The sequence below is a fragment of the Hippocampus bargibanti genome, linkage group LG02 (genome assembly GCF_051943395.1).
Source record: "Hippocampus bargibanti isolate YZ-2025 linkage group LG02, ASM5194339v1, whole genome shotgun sequence".
Classification (NCBI taxonomy): Eukaryota; Metazoa; Chordata; class Actinopteri; order Syngnathiformes; family Syngnathidae; genus Hippocampus; species Hippocampus bargibanti.
In genome coordinates, this window is record NC_142735.1 from 33,088,947 (window position 1) to 33,116,701 (window position 27,755).

General features: G+C 41.7%; 1 protein-coding gene across 2 annotated transcripts; it reads right to left on the reverse strand.

Moving 5' to 3' along the window:
* Positions 1-520: 520 nt before the first annotated feature.
* Positions 521-24,278, reverse strand: st3gal5 (ST3 beta-galactoside alpha-2,3-sialyltransferase 5). 2 transcript variants are annotated; one of them, XM_088991100.1, is made up of 9 exons: positions 23,984-24,278; positions 19,714-19,807; positions 19,538-19,638; positions 12,464-12,581; positions 10,822-11,031; positions 7,907-8,043; positions 6,759-6,945; positions 3,029-3,187; positions 521-788 (listed from the first exon to the last, which is right to left on the reverse strand). In XM_088991100.1, the coding sequence occupies exons 3-9, from the start codon at positions 19,567-19,569 to the stop codon at positions 534-536; spliced, it is 1,098 nt and encodes a 365-aa protein (XP_088847226.1). In that variant the 5' UTR covers positions 19,570-19,638; positions 19,714-19,807; positions 23,984-24,278; the 3' UTR covers positions 521-533. The 2 variants fall into 2 exon arrangements, with proteins under 2 accessions (XP_088847226.1, XP_088847225.1); XM_088991099.1 differs by having other exon boundaries at positions 23,979-24,278.
* Between the last annotated feature and the right edge of the window lie 3,477 nt (positions 24,279-27,755).

A 27,755-nucleotide genomic window follows, 5' to 3' on the forward strand; every position in this document is an offset into this window, starting at 1 on the left:
TCCTCTCACCACATCACCCCTGTCCTCCAGCAACTCCACTGGCTACCTGTTAAACATCGTATCGAATTCAAAATACTTCTGTTTACATTCAAAGCCATCCATAACCTTGCCCCTCCCCATCTTTCTGACCTGCTTCAAATCTCTGTTCCCTCTCGGCCCCTCAGATCTTCATCCTCCCTTCACCTCTATGTGCCCTCTGCCCGTCTCACCACGATGGGATGCAGAGCTTTCAGCCGCTCTGCTCCCAAACTCTGGAATTCTCTTCCACCCAACATCCGCAATATTGACTCCCTCCCTATTTTCAAGGCTCACCTCAAAACCCACTTGTTTAAAATTGCTTTCAATGTATAGTTCTATCTGCTATTTTATTATGTATCATTTTACTTATGGTTTTATTGTTATGTGCTTTGTTTTATTGTTTTTATTGTAAAGTGTCCTTGCGTGTTTTGAAAGGCGCTTGAAATAAAATATTATTATTATTATTATTATTATTATTATTATTATTATGCAGGGGACTGTGGTTTTGGAGGTCCTCAAGGGCAAAAGGAACAATGGACGCCCCCCGTCAGGTCAGTGACGGTTCCCTCCTTGATGAGACTTTGAAGAATTCTGGTCTCCTCATTGACATTGTGCATCTTCTGCCAATGCATGTAACTCATCGGCAGCTGATCGTAGTAATGCATCGGAATCCTTTTCTCCGACAGGTTGTAGCCAAAGCCTGCCAGGCTTACCTGGTCACATAGCAAACTGGCCAGATCCAGTGCAGAGATGCCCAAAGTGGGTACGTTCTACATAACAAGATGACAACAAACAAAGAAACGTTATCGCAAGAATTCAAGCAGTCTGGCAGATTGTTGGGAATTTAGCAACATATCAAAAAATGTGCAGAGTGCCTCTGCTCATTAAAGGACAACCGACACCATTCTTTTGTTTACTAACTGACACCAGAAAAACGTTTTATAGCATCTAAAATACCCAAAACATCCAGACTGATATTTTTTGTCAAATGCAAAACACCAATAAAAATGAGTGTCTAAAAACTACTTCAAATTGAACCTGGAAATGTCTAAGGTCCCGCTAGTTCGTGGTGTCACGCCAAGACGTCTTGCCTTGCTCGAGAATCAAAACAATGGCTTCATATTCGGAGTTGATTCTTTCTTGTTACACATCCAGTTATGAATATGATTCAAATAGTTCTGAAGAGGAAAGCATACATGTTTGCAATTGATTAAAGAAGTCCTTTTGTATCATTTTGAGGCATCTAGACTCCAATGTCCCAGAAAATGAACAAGATGGCGCACAAGCTCCGTTGGAAACAGGCTGATTTGTCCGCTGGGAATTTGTGTAAACTTACACCTTCTTTATGCTGGTTACCGCAATTGGCTGCGACACACAACTATTCACCATCACGTTATGTATGTAGTTTTCCTTCTAATTTCGCGATCAACATGGTGTTTTCAGATGAAAAAAAAGTACCCTCGAAAACAAGACTTCCTGAATATTCAGTGCAAGTCTTAAAAAAAAATGTAAAATATAGCTATATGCCGTGGAATCTTTGTCAAATGCGCGTGTCCCAGAAAATGCCAAAATGGCGCCAAAGCTCCGTTGGAAACGGGCTGATTTGTCTGCTGGGAATTTGTGTCAAGTAGTATAAAATAGTAGTCTTGGTGCAACACACAACGATTCACCATCGCGTTATTTTTGTATTTTCCTTCTAATTTCGCCATCAACACGGATCAATACGAAGTTTTCAGACCAAACAAAGTACCCAAAAATGCATTGTGTCGCTTTCTCGGTCAGGCGGCGTTCCAATGTCACTTCGGGGATCGTCATCAACTCGAAAAAGAGACTTACTGAATATTCAGCGCGAGTCTTAAAACGTAAAATATAGCGATATGCGGTGGAATCTTTGTCAAATATGGCCAGTAGAAGTCATTTGAAGTCATTTTACAAATTATGGACGCAACTTGTCCGGAGGCGTCGGTTGTCCTTTAACCCTCATGCACTTTTCCACATTATTTATCATCTTTGCAACAGTTTTACATCACACCCAAACAGTGAAAAGAACCCCACAAAGCTTACATTTTGCACAGGAAGTCAAGAGGGCTGAACGTTCAAAATACATCCTTGATGGTCATTTTGGTATTGATGAAAAGGTTTCGTCAGCCGTCATCTGTCCTTCTTTGTAGTTACTACCAACAAAATTTTAGTTCACTGACGAAGCCTCTTGGATGAGAAGCAAAACGTCCGACATCTTCAAGAAGTACAGATGACGTCTGAAGAAACCTTCTCATCGAGAAAACAGACATATTCAGTTTGGTATATCGTTTTTAACTCATTCACTGCCGGACGATGTGCAAAAAATGTGTCCACTCCAGTGCCAAGTTTTTTGTGACTGTTACTCGAATTCCAGAACCCACAGAATATTGAGTTTAAGGACGACATCAACATTCAATACAGCACAAGAAACCTTACACTCTCTTCTTTCATACGACTAAAAGAGTTAATTCCTAAGTGATATGGGTCTGGAGCTACTACTATATTGAAATTGTGGGCAGCTGTACAAAAGGCAACTGTGTCTACTCCAGTGCCAGGGTTTTTGTCATGGTCACTCGAATTCCAGGACCCACAGAATATTGAGTTTTAGGACTACATCAACATTTTATACAGCATTAGAAACCTTAGACTGTCTTGTTTCATCATAAAAAAAGAATTAATTCCAAAATGATATGGGTCTGGAGTTATATGAGCTTGAAATGAGGGTGGGTGTCCAAAATACAATGCAATACACACATATTGGTTTATATAGTGCTTTAACATCAGCTGAAGCTGGAACAAAGCGCTGACATGGCCAAAATGCAAATGCTGCCCCCTTGTGGAAGGGAATAACATTGCCAGAGGCCATGGCCAGCGCTTTATCAGCATCCAAGCCACAAAAAATTGAACGGAGTACACATTTTTGCACATGTCTGGCAGTGAATGAGTTAATAAAAAAATCCTGATCGGATGCTGTGGAAAGAGTCGTTACCTGGTCCCAGCCCCACAAGCGCGTTGTCGGCGGGGAGAATTTCAGGATGTCTAAAGCCGTTTCTTTGATGACGAGTGGATTTAAGAGTCGGAAGCGGTTTCGTTCAAGGGGGATGGCCTCTGGAACTTTCTGCCAGAAGAAAAGCCAGTCCAACATTGGCTGCAGCAGAAAACACACAGAGATCAATTAATGGGCTCTTTCAGATTTGGTGATGCTGCAACAGTGGTAATAGACGCACACTAACAACAGAAGGATTTGTTTACAATGCTCGGAAAAAAATGAAAAATGGTCCACGGGCTAAGGCTTCTCAACCAAATTCAGCAATACGCAAATTAGTTTGAGCACATCTCGACTTCCTTATTACCGAGAACACGATTGTTGATGTGGAGGCTCTCTCACCTTTCGAGGGAAAGAGAGAGAGAGAAATTGAGAGAGCGGGAGAGAAAGAGAGATGGAGGGACAGAGGAAGGGAGGCAGGGAGAGAGCAACACAATGAGAGAGAAAGGGAGGGAAAGAGGCAGGGAAGCAGGTAGACACTATCCAACTGCCTTGTGTCAACCGTTGAGACCTTCAAGTTCCTGGGAATCGCAGTCTCCCAGGACATGAAGTGGGAGGTCAACACCAACTCTATTCTGAAAAAGGCCCAACAGAGAATGTACTTCCTGAGGCTGCTAAAGAAGCATGGCCTGCCACAGGAGGTGCTGCAACATTTCGACACGGCTGTCATCGAATCCATCCTGTGTTCTTCCATCACCGTTTGGTTCGGGGCCGCCACAAAAATGGACAAAATCCGACTTCAACGGACAGTTAGGACGGCGGAAAAAAATCATTGGCACCGCCCTACCCACTCTCGAGGACTTGCCCACTGCAAGAATCCAAACTAGGGCGCGGAAAATCCTACTGGACCCTCCGCACCCTGCCCACCACCTTTTCCAGCTACTCCCCTTAAGCAGGCGCTGCCAATCCATGCGCACCAAATCCAGCAGACATTTAAACAGCTTCTTACCCCAAGCCATTAACTCTTTGAACTCTTTCAACAGTAGCCAAAATGGAACTGTATAGTGCCACTTAGCAGTTTTTTTTGACAACGATACTAGTGCAGCGTGTTCTACCGGAAACAAATTCTTTGTGTGTTCTACATACTTGGCAATAAAGATGATTCTGATTCTGAGAGAGAAAAAAAGGAGACAGAGGAGAGAAAGAGAGAAAAAAGAGAAATGGAGGGAGAGAAAAAAGATAGAGAGTGAAAGGAGGGATGGAGAAAGAGAGAGAGAAAGAGATAGATGGAGGGAGAGAGAGAGAAAGAGAGAGAGAGATGGAGGGAGTGAGAGAAAGTGTGTGAGAGAGACATGGAGGGAAAGAGAGATAGGGAGAGAAAAGAGAAAGATAAAGAGAGAGAAAGAGAAACAAGAGAGAGAGAGAGAGAGAGAGAGAGAGGGAGAAACAAAGAGACAGAAAAAATAGAGAGATGTAGGGAGAGAGAAAGAGAGAAAAAAGAGAGAGAAAGTGGAGGGAGAGAGACAAAAAGAGAGAGCGGTGGAGGGAGAGAGAGAAAGAGATAGATGGAGGGATGGAGAGAAAGAGAGACAGAGAGATGGAGGGAAAGAGAGATATATAGAGAGAAAAGAGAGAGATAGAGAGAGGAGAGAGAGATAGAGGGAAAGAGAGAGAGATAGAGAGAGAGCAAGAGAGAGAGAGGGAAAGAGAGATAGATAGAGGGAAAGCGAGAGAGCAAGAGAGAAAGAAAGAGAGAGCAACAGGGAGAGAGAAAGAGAGTGATAGATGGAGTGAGGGAGAGAGAGAAAGAAAGAGAGAGAGCAAGAGGGAGGGAGAGAAAGATGGGAGAGAGAGAGAGAGAGGGTGTGTCAGGGAGGGAGGGACGCAGGGAGAGAAACAGAGAGAAAAAGAGAAAGTGAGAAAGAGAAACACAGGAGGGTAGGGAGGGGGGGAGAGAGAGAATGAATGAATGGATAAACAGAGTGAAGGGAGAGAGAGGAGAACCTCTCACTGCACAAAATGCACCCGGAAGCACAAAGGTATTCGATGCAGGCTTCTGATTGGCTACCGAGTATGAAAATTGATAAACGTACTGAAATTCCGAAATTTCCAAACTGAACGGAGATTTTGAAATCGGAATAAAGCAAATGTTTGATAATGCACTGATTTTGTTTTGTACACATGTCGATTTAGCTTACTAGTACTTTTGGTCATTGTATTGTTATGTAGTGCATTTTATTCTTATTCTTTCTTGTAAGGGTGACCTGAACCACCTGTTTTAAGAATGCAGAGGGCAAATGGCCTTCTTGCTCATTCTGGCACATTTCCTACACAAATGGACTTTGCCTGACATAAACAAATAAAGAAATGTTATTTCTTTATGTCAGGGAATTAACGGTATAGTGATACCTTGGCTTATGAACTTAATTGGTTCCCAGACAGTGTGTAAGGCGAAAAGTGTGTATCCCAAACAATAATTTCCCACAGAAAACCATTACAATGAGAATAATCCGTTCCCAGGACCCCATAAAACATCATTTTACTTATACTTTATAATTTTGTAAGACTTAAAACTACACAAAATATAGCTTATTTAAAGCTATAATAAATGTGCTATGGTAGTATAATTAAATAAATAAACTGTACTATATAATAAAGTGGTGATGGTCGATGGCTTGATGAAATGGAGTGGCCAGTTTCATCCGCATTAAACACTTGATGAGGAACGTAGCCTTCTTCCACCATCTTGAGGAATGATCCCTTGTAGGTGCTTTCTCTGCGATCATTTTACCTAGTTCCTCATCAATTGTGTTCTGTTTAGCTGGGTTGATAGCTTTTCGCATCAAGTGTACAGATGGCTTGTGCGGGTTATTTGTGGAGCCTGATTGATGGGATATTTTAACCTTGCAGTCTAATAATAATAATACATTTTATTTCAAGCGCCTTTCAAAACGGCCAATAAAACAAAGCACATAACAATAAAACCATAAGTAAAATGATACATAATAAAATAGCAGATAGAACTATACATTGAAAGCAATTTTAAACAAGTGGGTTTTGAGGTGAGCCTTGAAAATAGGGAGAGCAATATTGCGGATTGAAGAATTCCAGGTGGGAGCATCGTGGTGAGACGGGCAGAGGGCACATAGAGGTGGGGAGGATCTGGCAAGAGATTTGAAGCAGGTCAGAAAGATGGGGAGGGGCAAGGTTATGGATGGCTTAGAATGTAAACACAAGTATTTTGAATTTGATACGATGTTTAACAGGTAGCCAGTGGAGTTGCTGGAGGACAGGGGTGAGAGGAGGGGGTTCTAGTGATGATCCGGGCTGAAGAATTTTGCACACACACACTGCTGCACTCTGTCCTTGAAATATCAAAGTTAAAACGAGTCCAAATTTCACCATTTTCTACCCATTTTCTCACTCTCTCTATCATCTGCCTGTCTCTTTCATGTTTGAACGCCCCCCTCAGTGCTGCGTTCTTGACCAATCACGTGGCTTTAACCGAAGAATGGGGGCAAGGCATAAAGGACAAAAAACAAGTCGGCTGCCATTTTCTTGTTAGGAGAACGTGCTCGTTCGCGAACGACATCACTCATTGTGGTGCTCGGTGTGCATCCCGAAAAATAGTTTGTATGCCAAGGTCAAATTTTCATAAATTTAACGTTCGGAAACCGAAAAGTTCGTAAACTGAGGTATCACTGTAATAATATCAAAGAAGAGCACTCCTCACCACAGCCAGCTTGTTAATCATGGCTGAGATCCAGCTGACATCGACACTTTTATAGACCACAGCGACAAACACGGTCTCGGGGTCTGTGTCAAGCCACCGAGTGGGCGTGCCTTCTGGATAACTTATCCGGAGGCTGGTTCGATTCCCAACGTCCACGCTGAACTCTCCGAGAGGGCCGCTGTTCAACCTGCTCATTCCGAGACACAAGAAGGGGGCAGCGGTGTTTTACATTTGCAACGTCAATTCACTCACGTAGGTACGCAAAGGTGTCTTGAAAGTAGCCTTGAGTGGCAAACACGAGCAATTCCATTCAACCAGGACTAATATACGCTGTAATATTTCAAGGACAACCGACGCCTCCGGACAAGTTGTGTCCATAATTTGTAAAATCGCTTCAAATGACTTCTACTGAGCGTATTTTAAAAAGATTCCACTGGAAATATAACTATATTTTACGTTTTAAGACTCACGCTGAATATTCAGGAAGTCTTGTATTCGAGGTGATGACGATCCCCGACGTGACGTGACGTTTGGAACGCCCCTGACCGAGAAAGGACACACAATGCATTTTGCTGTACTTTGTTTGGTCTGAAAACACAGTGTTTAGCCGAAAACACATAAATGTGGTGATTGTGTTGCATGACAAATTTTAGAAGGATCGATAGCTTTTTTGGATACTTTAAGTCATTATTTATTCAGTGTTTTGCATTTCGACTAAAAATACCATACGTCATTTTTTTGGGTTTTGCATTTGACTAAAAATACCATACGTTTTGGGTATTTTAGATGCGATAAAACGTTTTTCTGATGTCAGTTAGGAAACAAACTGTTATCCTCAGGTAGGAGATCTGGCCTTGGGCGGGATTTAGGACTTGGTCAACTCCTTCACAGGAAGAGCCCATGAGCCAGGGTACAAATCTATCGGTTCATGCAAAGACAACCCATTAAAACGTCTATGTTCTGTTGGTTTATGGATGTTGGTGCTTGTACGTCTCGTCCAAGGTCCAAGGTCACGTGTACGAATGGTCAATTCAATGTTCCAATAGATTATTATTTGTTAAACTGCATTCCTTACAGCCAAGCCAATTTTTATGAAAACAATACATAAACAATCCAAGAGAATAATTGTTGAGAAGAAGTGTACCAACCTTATAATGGTGTCGAAGCGATCAATGAAAGGCCCTAGTTCCAGGCCTTTCAAAATACCTCCATTTCCAATGACCACACAGCGCCGACATGAATGAGGACCCGTTTTAAACAAGGCTGCTTCGTTGGAAGCTGGTAGCTTTGAAAATAGATTAGCAGTTTTTTAAACGCATACACTGCACTGAGCTGCACAAAAAAAATACATACAGGTAACATCCGAGTTACGACCGGCGCAAGTTACGACCACCCGTACTTACGACCACGCCTGACACCACAATGCGCAATCAGCCGGCAACGCATACTACAATTTTTGCCAGCCAGCATGTCACACACTTGCACAACAATCTACGGCGTGACTACACTCAATACAGTAGTTATAGAGTGCAGATACCGTCTCGGCAACATCTTCTTTAGTACTGTAGACTGCTTTTTTCCTTTGGTGACCGCCTGAGTCCGAGCATGTGTGTCGGGCGACCTCTTGTGGCCGTCAGCAGGGAGCGCAGGGTAAGTACAGGTAACATCCGATTTACGACCGGCGCGAGTTACGACCACCTGTACTTACGACCACCAGACATTTTTTTTTAATTCTAACCGCTACAGTCAGCAACGCGACAGACACAGAGGTCCGTGCAGGATGCTACAACACAAAGCAATGGTCCCAAAAAGAGGACCATGTGAATAATCAAAAATAAAGTATACCAAAAACGACGAGTGGGGCGGGGGGCAATGGGAACCCCGACAATGGCGAGAAGCAACTCACACACGGTGGTGCAGAAACGGAACAATCCCAAAAGGATTACGGGATGTGAGGGGGAGGAGGGGCTCGTACCGAGGACCGAAGACAAAGTCCAGGGTAATACAAAGTACAAATACAAGTTGACAGCGTCCAGTTTTCGTACCCGCTGTCCTGAAGGAGGAAGCGGGGGGCGTGGCCCAGCCCCCAGCTGTCAATCCGAACGTGACAATATCGAGCAAGTAGGATGTTTATTTGCCGGAGCAGCATTGCACAAAATTTGAATACTTTTCGATTTACGGCCGTTTGACCTACGACGGTTTTGTCGGAACGGAACCCAATTGTAACTCGGATGTTACCTGTACAGCGAGACCTTGGCTTACGAACTTAATTGGTTCCCAGACAGAGTGTGGAAGGCGAAGTGTGTATCCCCAAAAAAATTCCCATAGGAAACCATTAAAATGAGAATAATCCGTTCCCAGGTCTCCATAAAATATAATTTTCAACTAAATAAGCCTTAAAACTAGACACAACATACCTTATTCAATGTATAATAAATGAGCTATTGTATTGTAATGAAAGAAATGCACTGCGCTGTACAATAGTCACTTTATTTACATTTGTGATGGTCGTTGATGCTCTTAATTGACACCAGTTGCTTTCTGACTTGTAAGATCTTACGAAACTGAGGCATCACATTATCATTCATCATATTGATGATTCTCATAGCCTTTTCTGGATGGAACTGTTCAATAAAAGCCTGCACATCAACTCCTAAATGGCCTGCTGCTGCTTGTCCTCTTGAAGGCAAATCAAATCCTCTGTGTTGAGGACCTCATTATGGTCAGCAACAAGCTCCTCGATGTCATCTGCATCCACTTTGAGTCCCGTAGGTGCTGGCAGAGATTTTATTACAACAAAAGGTGTGAGTCCGATGATTCCATGGACGCGGAATAAAACGCGACAAAAGAAGGCGGGCGGGGCGATCCGTCCAGCCTGTCAAGCTAGGCAAAATAAAATGGCACACTCGCGATCCCGGAAAGCAACAAACTTACGCGATCGCGGCTAACAATCACCTCGGGCAAAGCAAACGCTTGGACTTGCCAGCACAAGACACAGCGAGGCACGAGGCTTCGTAATCATGTCACTGGTGAGGTGACAGCGACTCATGGAAATGAAATTGAAGTGACTTCTTCGGCTGGCGGATGTCGGGAGCGGCGGCCCCGCATGAGCTATCAACTCGCTCGTGACAATTTCGGTGTCATTAGTCACGTGAAAGCATCGACTAAATAACACCTTTGTGTATAGCTTTTAGGCGAAGTTATGGTAGCAATGGTGGACGGTACCAGGCTCTTTATTGGTCGTAGAAAGTTACTCTCAGGGAAGTGACACACAGTGTGAGAGATGTGTCAGGCTGAGATTCACATGACAGCTGCGGTGCGCACATGTGACGCCACAAACGCACACCTCGTGTTTCTCAATGATCTCCTTCTTCTCCTCGATGGTGATTTTGTTTTGTGTCTTCTTTGGCTGAACACGAGCCTGTGGTGGTTTTTTTTCGGTCCCATAATAGTAAAATTATCTGCAAAAAGCTCCTCTGAGGCGATCGACGTGTGAATTCAGAGAGAGGGGGTGTGGAAAGGTGCGCCGGCTGGAGCTCCGCCAGATCCAAGGATCACTTCGTGGTGGGTGTGTATCGCGAAAAGTAGTGCGTTTTCCAAGGTTTAATTTTCATAAATTTGACGTTCGTAAACCGAAAGGTTCGTAAGGTAAGGTGTTCGTAAGCCGAGGTCTCACTGTATAATAAATGAACTGGACAGTAAACAGTTGTGTATACATTACAGGTACAGTTAGTTTGGTATATAATAGTTTTCAATAGAAAATGTTGCTTAAAAACACTCAGATTGACATTGTATAATATCCTGTCGTGGAAACGTCACATCGGCCATTTTGAATGGCTTTCGACTGTTCGGATCGTTTACTTACAACTGTTTTGTCAGAACGGAACCCGGTCGTAAGTCGGATGTTACCAATATATATTTTTAACAATGTCAATTCACCAACAGAGCAATAAACATGACACGCTGTTTAAAATGATTCCTATGCAATCATGAAAGCGCCCATCCGATATGTCAAATAAATGACGGAATGAATATCGTTTTGAAATCGAAAAACAGAGATCACCTGCTGAAGCAGAGAGGGTATTTTCCCCCGAAGACCTCTGAACCCAAAGGGGGGTGGATACTTGAAGAGGTTGCTTGAAAGTGGCGTGTCCTTCCACAGGAAGGGTTGGGTCATGCGACTGGAAGCGGGGAGTCGAGAAAAAAGACCCTGCCTGGTGCTTCCGCCATGACATTCGGTCTCCAGTACTTTGCGAACATGTTCTTGCACTCGCTACAACGCAAAGACAAGATAAATACCATGAGCAGCCGCAACATGATGATGAAGACTTGCCAAATGTAAATAATAATAATCCATTTCTAAGCACCTTTCAAAACTCTCAAGGTCACTTTACAGTCACAGGATCAGTTTGAGCAGCAGCAGCCACATGCGCCAGCGTTCACTCAACCCAGAAGTAGCTCAAATAGATAGAAAGCTAGCGAGCTAGCCAGTCAGCCTTATTTTATAGTTTGAGGTGTCACAAAAATGAATGACAGCTACTAAAGAGTTTAGGTTTTGTTCTACAAAATATTAACTCATTCACTGCTGGACATGTGCAAAAATGTATACACTCCAGTGCCAGGGTTTTTGTCATTGTCACTCGAATTCCAGGACCCACAAAATATTGAGTTTTAGGATGACATAATTCATATTCAATGCAAAGTTAGAAACCTTAGACGCTGTTCTTTCATCAGAAAATAACAGTTACAGTAAAGTCTCGTTATATCGATATTCTCGGGAGTCGGAAAAAATATCGATATAATCGGACTATCGATATATCCGATCCTGCGGCATGTAAATTTTCTCCTTACGTTCATAGAAATAGTATCGTAATAAGCAGTACTATCGATATAACCGATATCGATATAACGAGACTTTACTGTAATTCCTAAATTACATGGGTCAGGGGTTATATGAGCGTGAAATGAGGGCGGCTGCGCAAAATACAATGCAATACATACATATTGGTTTATATTACAACAGCTGAAGCTGGAATAAAGCACTAACATGAAAGGGAAATGATGCCCCCTTGTGGAAGGAAAAAACAGTGCCAGAGGCCAGGGCCAGCGCTTTATCGGCACCAAAGCATGAAAAAACAAAACCCGAACAAATTCAGGAATGGCACTCCGTCATATTTTCAATTCCCAAATAAATTTGGGAATGGCAAATTTTGATGTGCATTTTTGGACAAAACAATCTTGGCAATTGAGCATATGGCTCATCTTTTTGGGGAAACTAGCTTCCAATTGTCCCCGCCCACATGTATTGTGGTTTCAAACCAAAATGGCGGACTCGCTGTCCAAAGACATGGCATTCCAATTTGTTTGGAGATCGATAAGATTCTGTGACATTTTTTTGGGGTATGCCACACAAAATAAAAGTCAAGTTATGCGAATCGATAAGAGGAATGGGCTGGCAAATACCAGGAATCAAATGACTACTTTCCTGAAAGCTAAATAGACACTGTCTTCTCTGAGAAGAAAGGAGCGTGAGGGCATAGCCCCGATGCGGATGTGGAACTGTCACCGCTTGGAATTGAAGCGGATTTACGAGATGTGAAACAATCTCTTTTGGTCAATGGATGCTACAGCTTGGTGTTTGCTTGCAACGTTTATCTTGTAGCAGACGTGCAATCAAATGTGCTGGAACAACAATGTCTGCTCACCTTTTTATATTCTGGGGTGACATGCCAATCCGGAGTTAACAGCGTGTCTTTCCCAGACCGAGATGACAGGATCACGAGACACAGCACACAGAAAACTCCCACCAATAGAAAGGCATGTCTAGACACACAAAAAAAGAATTTGACTTAGCATTAGCCCAATTTCCATGCCAACCGTGATTTTTACATACTGACCACAAATTCAAAGGCATCTTAAAGGACTTTGAAGTTCTGTTTGTGAAGTAATGTAAGGAAAGAGATACCCATTTCACGGTAAGAGCACACCATTGTCATCAAATGGTGAGTATAGTTTTTGCTTTTTTGAATGTTCTGTGCCGATTACCATTTTGTGTTTGGTAGCCTTTTACTGAGCGAGTTGCTTGGTCTGTAGCCACAAAGGGACATATGTCTTCTTGTGCCAGTCCCAAGCCCGGATAAATACAGAGGGTAGTGTCAGGAAGGGCATCCGACGTAAAAGCTTGGCCAAAACAAATATGCGGATCAAACCTCTAAAGATGGAGGACACTGATTTGCTTGAAACATATTAGCTATCTAGCTATATAGATATAGCTCCATCTATTAGCTGTCTAGATATCTATTAGCTAGCTTTCTATCTTTTTGGGTTATTTTGGGTTGAGTGAGCGCTGCTCACCCACAGAAAAACTGATCCTGTGACTGTAAAGTGACCTTGAGAGTTTTGAAAGGCGCTTAGAAATGAAATGTATTATTATTATTATTATTATTATTATTATTATTATTATAACTTTGTAAGCTGAGGTATGAGGTACAACAGATAATAAGCGGAAATTCCAAAAGTGTGAAGCGGTTGATGCGGTTGGGCATTCTTCCCATTGCCCTCTTCCTGAGTATGTCATACGTTATGTTAATCACCAAAGTCAAAGTCAGCTTTATTGTCAAATATGCTAATATGGGCTGACAACCGGCGTGTTTGTCTGTCAGAATCATAATTGAAGCAGACACACCACAAAGGCTTTCTAAGTGTAGCTACCCGACCGCATTCCAACGGGTAGGCAACAGGTCGAAAAGATTGACTCGGAAAGGGAAAGACAAAAATGAGATTTGGGTGTTGAACAATCCTTGCAATGGAATTGCTAACACCTAAATCAAAGTGTGAGAGTCCACGGAAAGTCCTTGAACAGATTGAATTTAAAAGACAACGACACATTTTTTTTTGTTTCCTAACTGACTTTTTATAGCATCTAAAATACCCATAACATGCAGGCTGATATTTTTTGTCAAATGCAAAACACCAATAACAATAACTTAAAGGATAACCTACATCTCCAAACAAGTTGTGTCCATAATTTGTAAAATGGCTTCAAATGACTTCTACTGAGCGTATTTTACAAAGATTCCACCGCATATAGCTATATTTTACGTTTTAAGATTCGTGCTGAATATTCCGGAAGTCTTGTTTTTGAGTTGGTGATGAGTCCGTACGTGATGTCACTAAAGGACCCCCTTGACCGTAAAAAAGACGCTTTGTAGCAGTCCTTCCATCATGTCAATGTATTTTGCTGTACTTGTGTTGTCTGGGGACCTCGTGTTGCACCCAAAAGGCCAGAAGAGGGCGTCCAAGCACCATATAAGGAATTTATCAGCCTGTGGAAACTTGGGTGGCCACAGGAGGTTGCCATTTTGTGCCTCTTTTTTTGCAATGCAAGACGTATTGGCGTGACATCACAAACTGGGGGCGGGACTTTCTGAAAATGCCCAATTCGCAGCTCAATTTTTTTTCAGATTTTGGACACTTTAAGTCATTTTTATTGGTGTTTTACATTTGACTAAAAATATCAGCCTGCATGTTTTGGGTATTTTAGATGCTATAAAACATTTTTCTGGTGTCAGTTAAAAAACAAAAAAGTGACGGCAGTTGTCCTTTAAAGGACAACCGACGCCTCTGGACAAGTTGTGCCATAATTTTTAAAACCATTTCAAATGACTTCTACTGAGCGTATTTTACAAAGATTCCACCGCATATAGCTACATTTTACCTTTTAGGACTCGCGCTGAATATTCCGGAAGTCTTGTTTTTGAGTTGATGACAATCCCCACGTGACGTCACGTTTGGAACGCCCCTGACCAAGAAAGCGACACAGAATGCATTTTGCGGTACTTTGGTCTGAAAACACAGTGTTGATCCGTGTTGATGGCGAAATTGGAAGGAAAACACATCAATAACGCGATGGTGAATCGTTGTGTGTTGCACCAAGACTACTATTTTATACTAGTTGACACAAATTCCCAGCAGACAAATCAGCCCATTTCCAACGAAGCTTGAGCTTGTGCATTTTCTGGGACACGACATGCTGTCCATGACGGCTCGAATTGGAGTTGCTTGTTCTGTAGCCACAAAGGGACATAAGTCTTCTTGTGCCGGTCCCAAGCCCAGATAAATACAGAGGGTTGTGTCAGGAAGGGCATCCGACGTAAAAGCTGGGCCAAAACAAACATGCGTATCATACCTCTGAAGATGGAGGTTACTGATTCGCTGTGGCGACCCCTTGAAGGGAAAAACCGAAAGGAAAAGAAGAAGAAGATCCTTTCCTCTTCAGAACTATTTGAATCATATTCATAACTGGATGAGTAACAAGAAATCATCTTCTCCGAATCTGAACTCCGTGAGCCCATTGTTTTGTTTCTTGAGCAAGGCAAGACGACTTGGCGTGCCATCACAAACTGGGCCGGGGACTTTCTGAAAATACCCAGTTTCAAGCTGATTTGTGGCAGATTTTGGACACTTTAAGTCATTTTTATTGTTTTTTTGCATTTGACTAAAAACATCAGCCTGCGTGTTTTGGGTATTTTAGATGCTATAAAACGTTTTTCTGATGTCAGTTAGGAAACAAAGAAATGGTGTCGGTTGTCCTTTAAAGCGTCCCAAAACTGCCACAAAATGAGCTCGGAACTGGGCACATTCAGAAAGTCCCGTCCCCTTGTTGGTGACATCACGACATCATACTCCTTCACAAACTGCCTTGCTCCAGAATCAAAACAATGGCTTCAGAGAGTTCAGATTCGGAAAAAAATCCTTTCTTTTTACTCATCCAGTTATGAATATGATTCATATTATTTGTTATTTGTTTTTTTTTTTGTTCTTTTGACTTCAAGACGGCGCCGCGAGAGTGGCTGCCTTTCCAGCAGCTCATGTATTTTGTTTTTCTACTTTCATTCCTTTCATCACTTTGCTGCTGTGAAATGTAAATTTCTCCACTGTGAGACGAATAAAGGCATATCCAATCCAATCCAATCCAATCCAATCCAAATAGTTCTGAAGAGGAAAGCACAAATGTTTGCAATCGATTAAAGAAGTCCTTCCGTATAAATTTGAGGCGTCTGGACTCCAATGTAGCGCCCAGAAAATGCACAAGATGGAGCGCAAGCTCCGTTGGAAATGGCCTGATTGGTCCGCTGGGAATTTGCGTAAACTTACACCTTCTTTATGCGTGTTACTGCAATTGGCTGCAACACACGATTCACCATCGCGTTATTTATGTAGTTTTCCTTCTAATTTCGCCATCAACACGTTTTTTTCAGAAAGTACCCAAAATGCATTGTGTGTCGCTTTGTCGGTAAGGGCCGTTCCCTCCGTGACGTCACTTAGGGCGTCGTCATCAACTCGAAAACAAGACTTCTTGAATATTCAGCGCATGTCTTAAAAGGTAAAATATCAGCTATGTGTGGTGGAATCTTTGTCAAACGCGCTTAGCAAAAGTCATTTGAAGTCATTTTACAAATGATGGACGCAACTTGTCCGAAGGTGTCGGTTGTCCTTTAAGTGAAAGCATTGAGAATCAAAATGGAAATCACTTTGGAGAGGAAGTCAGTCAAACATTTTCTTTGTGACAATACAAATGATGTTCCATGCTCACAGTCTGATCTAAACACTGCATTCCATTAACTGCCATTCACAAATTTATTCGGGAATTGAAAATATGATGTAGAGCCCCATTCCTCAATTTGTTTGGGTTTTTTTCATGCTTGGGTGCCGATAAAGCGACCTCTGGCAATGTTATTTCTTTTCCACGAGGGGGCATTTTCTTTTTTCCATGTTAGTGCTTTGTTCCAGCTTCAGCTGTTGTTATATAAATCACTATGTATATTGCATTGTATTTTGTACAGCCGTCATCATTTCAAGCACAGATAACTCCAGATTCATATAACTTAAGAATTACCTTTTTTTCTGAAAAAGAAGAGAATCTAAGTTTTCTAACGCTGTATTGAATGTTGATGTAGTCCCAATCTTGTGTGGGTCTTGAAATTGAGTGACCATGACAAAAGCCCTGGCACTGGAGTGGAAACATTTTTGCACATCTGGCAGTGAATTAGTTCATATTGTGTGTGGGTTACTTCCGGATTGAGTGAACGCTGGCGCTTGTGGCTGCTGCTGCTCACCCGCAGAAAAAATATCCTGTGACTATCAAGTGTCCTTGAGAGTTTTGAAAGCCGCTTGTAAATGAAATGTATTGTTATTATTGTTATTACAGTGAGACCTTGGTTTATGAACTTAATTGGTTCCCAGACTGTAAGGCGAAAAGTGTGTATCCCCAAAAAAATTTCCGACAGGAAACGATTAAAATGAGAATAATCCGTTCCCAGGTCTCCATAAAATATAATTTTCAACTAAATAAGCCTTAAAACTAGACACAACATACCTTATTCAATGTATAATAAATGTGCTATTGTATTGTAATTAAAGAAATACATTGCACTGTTTAATAAAGTCACTTTATTTACATTTGTGATGGTCGTAATTGACACCTGTTGCTTTTTGACTTGTAAGGTCTTACAAAACTGAGGAATCATATTATCATTCATCATGTTGATGAATCTCATCGCCTTTTCTGGATGGAACTGTTCAACAAAAGCCTGCACATCAACTCCCAAATGGCCTGCTTCTGCTTGTCCTCTTGAAGGCAAATCAAATCCTCTGTGTTGAGGACCTCATTATGGTCAGCAACAAGCTCCTCGATGTCATCTGAATCCACTTCGAGTCCCGTAGGTGCTGGCAGAGATTTTATTACAACAAAAGGCGCGAGTCCGATGATTCCATGGACGTGGAATAAAACGCGACAAAAGAAGGCGGGGGGCGGTGGGGGCGATCCGTCCAAAACTCATAACTTTGCTGCTGTGAATTGTAAATTTCTCCACTAATAAAGGCAAAGACTAATAAAGGCAAATCCAATCCAATCCAATCCAAAACATTTGCGATCCCGGAAAGCACCAAACTTAACGCGATCGCGGCTAAATATCACCTCGGGCAAAGCAAACTCTTGGACCTGCCAGCACAAGACACAGCGAGGCGTCGTAATCATGTCACTGGTGAGGTGACAGCGACTCGTTAAAATGAAATGAAATTGAATGAATGAAATCGGCTGGCAGAGGTCGCGAGCGGCGGCCCCGTCCCAGCTTTCAACTCGCACGTGACAATTTCGGTGTCATTACTCACATGAAAGCATCCACTAAATAACGCCTTTGTGTAAAGCTTTTCGGCGAAGGATGGTAGCAATGGTGAATGGTACCGGGCTCTTTATTTGTAGAATGGTCGTAGAAAGTTACTTTCAGGGAAGTGACACACAGCGTGAGAGATGTGTCAGGCTGAGATTCCCATGACAGCCGCGGTGTGCACATGTGGTGCCACAAACGCAAACCTCGTTTGTGTTTCTCAATGATCTTCTTCTCCTCGACGGTGATTATTAGGGGATCATCTTGCATTCATTTCCTAATAGTAAAATTATCTGCAAAAAGCTCATTGGAGGCGATCGACGTGTGAATTCAGAGAAAGGGGGTTGTGGAAAGGTGCGCCGGCTGGAGGTCGTGTGCTTCCGCCGAAAATCCGAAGATCACTCCGCCAGCCGTGGTGGGTGTGTATCGCGAAAAGTAGTGCGTATTCCCAGGTTTAATTTTCATAAATTTGACGTTCGTAAACCAAAAAGTTCGTAAGGTAAGGTGTTCGTAAGCCGAGGTCCACTGTATTATTATCATTATAAAGCAGCACAATCCACGACACTGTAATTTCACCTTGTTGAAACAGTCTGATGTGTGTGTATGAAATAGCCAGACGGAAATAAAACTGATAGTTTTACTCTTATTCGTGCTCACATCTATTTCATGTTGTATCGATTTCTATTTTGAAAAGTATCGGATTTTCCGGTGTATAAGGCACACTCGAATATACCCCAAATGAATGCTATATTTTTAAACTTCTCCATAGATAAGGCGCACCAGAATGTTGTCAATGATAATACTGTATTTTCCGGTGTATAAGGCGCACCGGAGTATAAGGCACCCTGCGAATTAAGGGTGCATTTTAAAACTTTTTTCCATATACAGTAAAGTCTCGTTATATCGATATTCAAGGGAGTCCGAAAAAATATCGATATAAACGGGACTATCGATATATCCGACCCTGTTTGCATGTAATTTTCTCCGTGCGTGCATAGAAATAGTATCGATATAACCGGGACTATCGATATATCCGATATCGATATAACGAGACTTTACTGTATGTGGCGCACCGGACTTTAAGGCGCATCTTCAATGAATGACAAAAGTTTTCCAAATATATGCATATATAAGTTTCCGGTGGATAAGGTATACTGGAGTATTGGGGCGCACCTCCAATGAATGATTGATTGATGAATGATTTTTAAACTTTTTCCATATATAAGGGGCATCTTTAATGAATCAAAAAGGTTTTCCAAATATAATATATAAACACAGTTTTCCAAATATAAATTAATATAAATAATAAATATACAGTAAAGTCTCGTTATATCGACATCGGTTATATCGATAGTACTGCTTATTACGATACTATTTCTAGGAGGAGGAGAAAATTTACATGCCGCAGGATTGGATATATCGATAGTCCGGTTATATCGATATTGTTTCCGACTCCCGAGAATATCGATATAACGAGACTTTACTGTACATATGAGCCGCACCGTCGTATAAGGTGCAGAGTCATCTTTTGAAGAAAATCAAGGCTTTTGGGTACGCCTTATACAGCAGAAAATACGTTCATTTAATTTATTTGAGTCACATGCACCTCACCTGGGTGCTAGCCAGCGTTTTGGGAGTTTCATGTTCCCGGAATTCACACCATAATAGAAGGTGATCTGCTATGCGCGACGAAGCTTGGTGATGATCTTGTTCTGTACATGGGAGAGTGACATTTTCAACTCGGTTAAACAAGCGAGTCAGCCATTCAACATTTTTGTGCTGCTTACCTTATTTCGGTTGAGAAGTCGGGGTACCCTCTGGACTGGTCTCTAATCAATCACTGAGCACAGAGACAAGCAACAATTGATTCACGTCCGGACCCTATGGATGACAGTGAGAGAGTGAGGCAACTTTACTCAGATATTGTCAAGAGGCAACCTGGAAGTTCGTGATCCATTGTTGATTTCAAGGCTAGCCATTGATGGTTCGAAAACTTTAAGTGTCGTACAGGGATTCATAGTGTCATTCGTCATGGTGAGGAAGCCAGTTCTGATGATAAAGCTGCCAAATCTTAGAAGGAATCATTCCTCACGATGGTAGAAGAAGAAGCCTACGTTCCTCATCAAGTGTTTAATGCTGATGAAACCGGCCACTCCATTCCATTAAGCCATCGACTATCACAAAGGTCAATAAAACCACTTTATTATACAGTACAGTTTATTTCTTTAATTACAATACCATAGCACATTTATTATACATAAAATAAGCTATAAGTTGTGTAGTTTTAAGGCTTAGAAAAATAGAATGTAGAAAATTTTGTTTTATGGGGACGGATTATTCTATTTTTAATGGTTTCCTATGGGAAATTAATGTTTGGGATACACACTTTTCGCCTTACACACTCTGTCTGGGAACCAATTAAGTTCGTAAGACACGGTATCACTGTATTGGTTAATTTAAGGCATCTGACCTCTAAAAATGGGAGCAGTACAGTTGCGGGAGTGATGCTGAATAGGAGTAGGACCTCGTTTTCACGGATGAGATTGTTTTGCTCTGTGAGTGGAATGAGACTGGAGTGAAAATGCACTCAGTACCTTGTCAAAATGCTTCTCTTTGCTCTTATTTGAGAGTTTTGAAAGGTGCTTATAAATGAAATGTATTATTACAACCGACGCCTCCGGACAAGTTGTGTCCATAATTTGTAAAATGGCTTCAAATGACTTCTACTGAGCGTATTTTACAAAGATTTCGCCACATATAGCTATATTTTACGTTTTAAGACTCGCGCTGCATATTCCGGAAGTCTTGTTTTTGTATTGTTGACGAGTCCTGACGTCACGTCACGGAAAGAACGCCCCGGACCGAGAAAGGACACACTGTCGCAGTCCTTTCATCACCTGAATGCATTTTGCGGTACTTTGTTTGGTCTGAAAACTTAGTGTTGATCCATGTTGATGGCGAAATTAGAAGGAAAACACATAAAAAACGCGATGGTGAATCGTTGTGTGTTGCACCAAAACTACTATTTGATATTCGCTGACAAAACTTCCCAGGAGACAATTTCCATGGAGCTTTGTCGCCATCTTCTGCCTTTTATGGGTACTACTAAAGAGTTTGTCACTACATTTCTCTCCAGATGCATCAGAATGACACGGAATAAAATATTTAATTGATTGCAAACATGTATGCTTTCCTCTTCAGAACTATTTGAATCATATTCATAACTGGATCAGTAACAAGAAAACATCTTCTCCGAATCTGAAGCCATTGTTTTGGATTCTCGAGCAAGGCTTGACGTCTTGGCGTGACACCACGAACACCTTGTGAAACTGGCCACTTTCGGTTTCAATTTGAAGTAGTTCTTATTGGTGTTTTGCATTTGACTAAAAATATCATACTGCATGTTTTGGGTATTTTAGATGCAATAAAACGTTTTTCTGATGTCAGTTAGGAAACAAAAAAATGTGGTGTCGGTTGTCCTTTAAGGTATACATTCTCCAGAAGAGAGGAAATGACTATTAGCGTCAATGAATCAAAGTTATCCTGTCCAGCCATGTCCAATGGCGCTTGTCTTCAGTCGGGTTCAACTGGAGCCCCACACAGCTAACTTTACATGACATGATGGATTGCTTGCTGAATGAAGCGAAGATGAACGAAGATGGACGTTTTTGGAATGTTGGTGAGAAACTACACTTTGGGGATTATGAGCGTTGTCATCAAATGGTGAGTAAAGTTTTGCTGACAATTTTGTATTTGGGAGCCTTTTACTGAGTGAGTTTCTTGTTCTGTAGCCACAAAGGGACATAACTCTTCTTGTGCCGGTCCCAAGCCCGGATAATCCGATGTAAAAGCTTGGCCAAAACAAACATGCGGATCTAACCTCTGAAGATGGAGGTCACTGATTCGCTGTGGCGACCCCTTGACGGTAAAAGCCGAAAGGAAAAGAAGAAGATTACTGTATCTATTAGCTACCTAACTATCCATTTGCTATGTATTAATAATAACACATTTCATTTCTAAGCACCTTTCAAAACTCTCAAGGTCACTTTCCAGTCACAGGATATTTTTTTTTTTCTGTGGGTGAGCAGCGGCAGCCACACGCGCCAGGGTTCACTCAACCTGGAAGTAAATCAAATAGATCGAAAGCTAGCTAGCTAGCCAACAGATAGCTAATAACTAGCTAGCTAGATAGCTAGCCAGGCAGCTATATTGCTATATAGCTAATAGATAGATAGCTTGCCAGTATCTATTGTTCACATGTTTGGTATCCTCGGGACAGGAAGCCATAAATCCATTAATGTGCTAACCAGTATTAGCATGTAGCCACACTGAATTAAACAGTTAAAAAAGTCAAAAACTAGGGAAGAAACAATTTGCGTTCTGGACCCGCATGTGTTTAGAATGTTCGACACTGCACATTGATGATAGTTGCTCTAATTTTTTACGTTGGACACTGGATGTTATCTATTAACTGTCTTGCTGGCTCGCTAGCTATCTAGCTATCTATCTAGCTGGCTAGATAGATAGCTAGATAGCTATCTATCTAGCTAGCTAGCTAGCTATCTACTAGCGACTGTATCCTGTGACTGTAAAGTGAACTTGAGAGTTTTGAAAGGTGCTTATAAATGAAATGTATTATTGCAGTGTTTGAAAGAATGTCTGCTTTTTCAGAGTTGTCTGCCATGGTGTCCGCTAACTTTTTGTTATCAGTTTCAGACACTGATTATTATTACAGCATGTATTAGCTAGCTAGCTATCTATCTAATTGAGTTACTTCCGGGTTGAGTGAAGCTGGCACGTGTGGCTGCCGCCTCTCACCCACAGAAAAGCTAGGCGCTTGAAATTAAATGTATTCTGATTATTATTATTATTATTATTATTTGTCATCCCTACACAAGCGCTTCAACAGAGACTTGCCTCGTTTGATCAACAGTATTTTGTTTACACGACCAATAGTGCAGAATCATCGAAAAGCCGCGTTTAAAGGACAACCGATGCCTCCGGACAAGTTGTGTCCATAATATGTAAAATCACTTCAAATGACTTCTACTGAGCGTATTTTACAGAGATTCCACCGCAAAGGGCTATATTTTACATTTTAAGACTCGCGCTGCATATTCAGGAAGCCTTGTTTTCGAGTTGATGACGATCCCCACGTGACGTCACTTTTGGAACGCCCCTGACCGAGAAAGCGACACACTGTAGCAGTCCTTTCATCACCTCAATGCATTTTGCAGTACTTTGTTTGGTCTGAAAACTTCGTGTTGATCCGTGTCGAAGGCGATATTAGAAGGAAAACACATAAATTGTTGTGTGTGGCACCGAGACTACTATTTGATATTCGCTGAGACAAATTCCCAGCAGACAAATCAGCCCATTTCCAACGGAGCTTGGGCGCCATATTCTGCATTTTCTGGGTGCTACATTGCTGTCATTGACGGCTCGAATTGATATGGGAGGACTCCTTTAATCGATTGCAAACATTTATGCTTTCCTCTTCAGAATTATTTGACTCATATTCACAACTGGATGAGTAACAAGAAAGCATCTTCTCCAAATCTGAAGCCATTGTTTTGATTCTCGAGCAAGGCAAGACATCCTGGCGTGACGTAACGACCAAGGGGACGGGACCTTTGAAACTCGCCACTTCCTGGTTCAATTTGAAGTCGTTTTGGGCAATTTAAGTCATTTTTATTGGTCTTTTTCATTTGACTAAAAATATCAGCCTGCGTGTTTTGGGTATTTTAGATGCTATAAAACGTTTTTCTGATGTCAGTTAGGAAACAAAAAATGGTGTCGGTTGTCCTTTAACTAACCACGATAAGATTTCCTGTCGCAGATTTGTCACCCATTGAAATGGGTCGCACATAAGATGTCTGAATAATATCCAAAACAGATTGCGTTTCAAATCTTCGGCAAATATGTTCCAATAACTCGAACTTCGACATTTTACGACTGCGCGCCTCCTTTTGATCCTTGCACATCAACGGATGAAGTACCTCATAAAACAATCAAATGTTGAGCACGTGTCGTTAGGTTTTCGGGGGCTTACCTTACCAATAATCCCACTACTTCATCGTGTCGGTTATGTTATGATTCGAGATCATTTATTGAAATTGTATTGATCCAGTAAGATTGTCATGTCGACGGTCGTCTTGGCCGATTCCGGCAGTGACAAAGGGGGCGTCGTGCAAATTCATCCAAACCACACAAAACCACGCGAGATTTTAACAAGCCTCGAAAAACATTAGTGAAAAACTGAGTGAAATGCGTAACATATTTCGCTCTAATTAGTAATAATTCCAGTTCAATATGTTTTTAGTTTACACGAATACAAAATAGAATAAGCATTGTAACGTCCGGTGATTGTTATTTGCATGTTTGAGGGCTGGGCGAGTCGGCGGAGCGTGGCGTCACGGAGAGTAGGGAGGACCCTATGATTAGCGAGCGGCGATATGGAAAGCGCCTAGCTATGATTAGCGAGCGGCGATATGGAAAGCGCCTAGCTATGATTAGCGAGCGGCGATATGGAAGAATAAAACTCATTACATAAGAAACTCTGTCATGTCCAGGACGCTAAAGGGGGGAGGCCTAATTTTTTGGACTTTACTTCTCTAAACTATATGTTCAATATTAATTGGCTGCGTATTATCTGAGTAGCCCAGATGCAATCTGGAATTTCATTTCAAAATCCATTTTTTCCCCAAATTTGGTGGTATGTCTTTCTTGCTGAAATGTAATTATAAGGTTGAAAATTTGCCTGTTACCCTATCAAAGTCCCATAAACAAGTTTTGTTAGCCTGGTGCCTAATGTATAACCATTCTTTCTCTCCACATTCATGTATGAGCTGGAATAACTGTAATATTTTGTACAAATTTGTTTCTGTCGAGATAGATTGACCTGGGTATCATATATGTAAAACAACTTTTTGTAATTTTTTTTGAACAGTTAGAAAAGGGAGAATATGGTCACATTGAGCATCATCTGGTCTAGACATCAAAACAAAACATAGATCACAGGACCACCTCAATAAGACATTTTACATTTCTTGCAATTCTGCTGATGCAATGTCCTGTTCACTATGCCGTATAAGAAAGAAAAGTAAAACAAATAATGAAAAAAAACAAAAACAAAACAAACAAGGGCGGCCCGGTAGGCGAGTGGTTAGCACACCGGCTTCACAGTGCAGAGGTCGCCGGTTCGCGTACCGGTCCGGCCTCCCTGTGTGGAGTTTGCAGGTTCTCCCCGGACCCGCGTGGGTTTTCTCCAGGTCCTCCGGTTTCCTCCCACACTCCAAAAACATGCATGGCAGGCAGATTGACCACTCCAAATTGTACCTAGGTGTGAGTATGAGAGTGACTGTTGTATGTCTTTGTGTGCCCTGCGATTGGCTGGCAACCAATTCAGGGTGTCCCCCGCCTCGTGCCCGAAGACAGCTGAGATAGGCTCCAGTAACCCCCGCGACCCTAATGAGGAATAAGTGGTACGGAAAATGAGATGAGATATTCCTTGCTGAAGATTTTGCTCCAGTTGTCGTTTGTCGTCATGGTGCACAATGTAATGTTTTTGTTGCGTTGTCTGTTAAAAGCCACATGGACTTCTCTTTCTAAGCACCATTCAAAACTCTCAAGTACAGTTAACAGTTACGGTATAGTCTGCTCGTTTGACAATTTGCATATTCGGCACGGCAGCCAATCAGAAGCCTGTTTTGTGCTTCGGACTATACTGTGACTGTAAAGTGTACTTACTGTAAAGTTTTGAAAGGCGTTTAGAAAGAGGAGTCCACGTGGCTTGTAGCGGTTTGTTTGTGGCTTTTGCTTTATTGAATAAAACAAATGTTTGATTTGAAAAAAAAATATTTTTTTTTTCTTGAAGAAGTTGTCGGCAACCCGGGTCGAGACGTTTTCAAAGTTGTACACCCGACGTAAAAGTTATACGCCCCGGGCCTCCGGGCAGACGTCATTTCAAACACTGGTTTTACCAAATGTAAATTTAGTGTCTTCATTTTCCCATCATTTGATAAGTTTGATCTATTTTGTCTTTGCAACATTGACAGATTTCATTTGCCATCAAAAACCAGTATTTTTAATAGTATGTTATTTGTCACAGAAAATAGATTAGCACTTTTTTTAATTATTTTTTCATTTATTTATTTTAATCAATCAGTACAGTGTACTTCCGGGTTGAGTGAACACTGGCGCGTGTTGCTGCCGCTGCTCACCCACAGAAAAAAAAATATCCTGTGACTGTAAAGTGTCCTTGAGAGTTTTGAAAGGCGCTGAGGAAATGGAATGTATTATTATTATAATTATTAAAGGAAATTATTCAGAAATGTTTTTTTCTGAGAGCTGCACACACATGCACGCACGCGCACGGCCACTTTTCATCAAAACGTCAGACTGCATTATTTCAAATAACATTGTGATAATACTCACCATTAACATGAATGGTTTTCCGTTCAACAATTGTGATTGGTAAAAATCCATCCAAACGATCGGAATGAAAGTCAACTTGCTGGGTCCATATGCGAAGTTACTGCTAGCTAGCCTGCACACGGCTCATTAGCTTCCACGATTGCTTTCTGCTGTCTCTCGCATAAGGAGATTGATGCTAACGTTAGCATGGGGCTTGTCAACGTGCCACTGACATTCGACTGTTTCATTCATGGTCTTGTGTCATTGCTAATTAGAATCACGGCAGAACCTTTTCTGTCCACAAAGGCGAATCTTTTGGTCCATTCCAACCTCGTCAATTTTTATTTTTTTTTACTCGTCAGCCTTATTTAAAAGGGGCGTTTACCTGTTTCAACATGAACGGCGAGTATCATCCAATCAAAATTGCGCTTTCCGCCAACTGCAGCCAAAACTGGAAATAAAGAGCGAAAAAGCGAGATTATATGTATTTAGTTTAAATGGCGAGCCAGGTGCAATCATCAAAAGAGCCAGATATTGCTCGCCAGCCATAGGTTGCCGACCACTGGGCTAGTGAGAGAGCGCTTTGAGCTTGGGTGTGAGTTGTTTCACCAACAACGCCTGTATGAATGTGCGAACTGCTACGTTTGCTTAATAAAAGTCAGACCAGCTATGCCAGCGACTGTGCGTATCCTTTATCACGCCGAGGGGCATTAAAGTATTGTAAGATAATTGTGAGAGAGTGGCTGCCTTTCTAGCATCTCTTGTATTTTGTTATATAATAATTCTGACCTTTAACTCAGAATTCTGAGTTAAAAGTCAGAGTTCTGAGTTAAAGGTCGCAATTATGAGTTAAAGGTCGGAATTCTTAGTCAAAAGTCAGAATTCTGAGTTAGAGGTCGGAATTCTGAGTTGAAAGTCAGAATTCTGAGTTAAAGGTCAGAATTCTGAATGAAATGTCGGAATTCTGAGTTAAAAGTCGGAATTCTGAGTTAAAGGTCGGAATTATGAGTTAAAAGTCGGAATTCTGAGTTAGAGGTCGGAGATCTGAGTCAAAAGTCGGAGATCTGAGTCAAAAGTCGGAATTCTGAGTTGAAAGTCAGAATTCTGAGTTAAAGGTCAGAATTTTGAGTTAGAGGTCGGAATTGTGAGTTAATTGTGCGTTACTTCCGGATTGAGTGAACGCTGGTGCGTCTGGCTACCGCTGCTCACCTGCAGAAAAACATTGTTTTTCTTATCCTGTGACTGTAAAGTGTCCTTGAGAGTTTCGGAAGGCGCTTAGAAATGGAATGTATTATTATTATATATAAATTCTTCCCTCTCAAAGGGTGGCGGGGGATGCGGGTGTCCGTGCCGCTATCAAAATAACAGTTCACATAAAATGACAAAATAATACAACACACAAGACAGACAATCG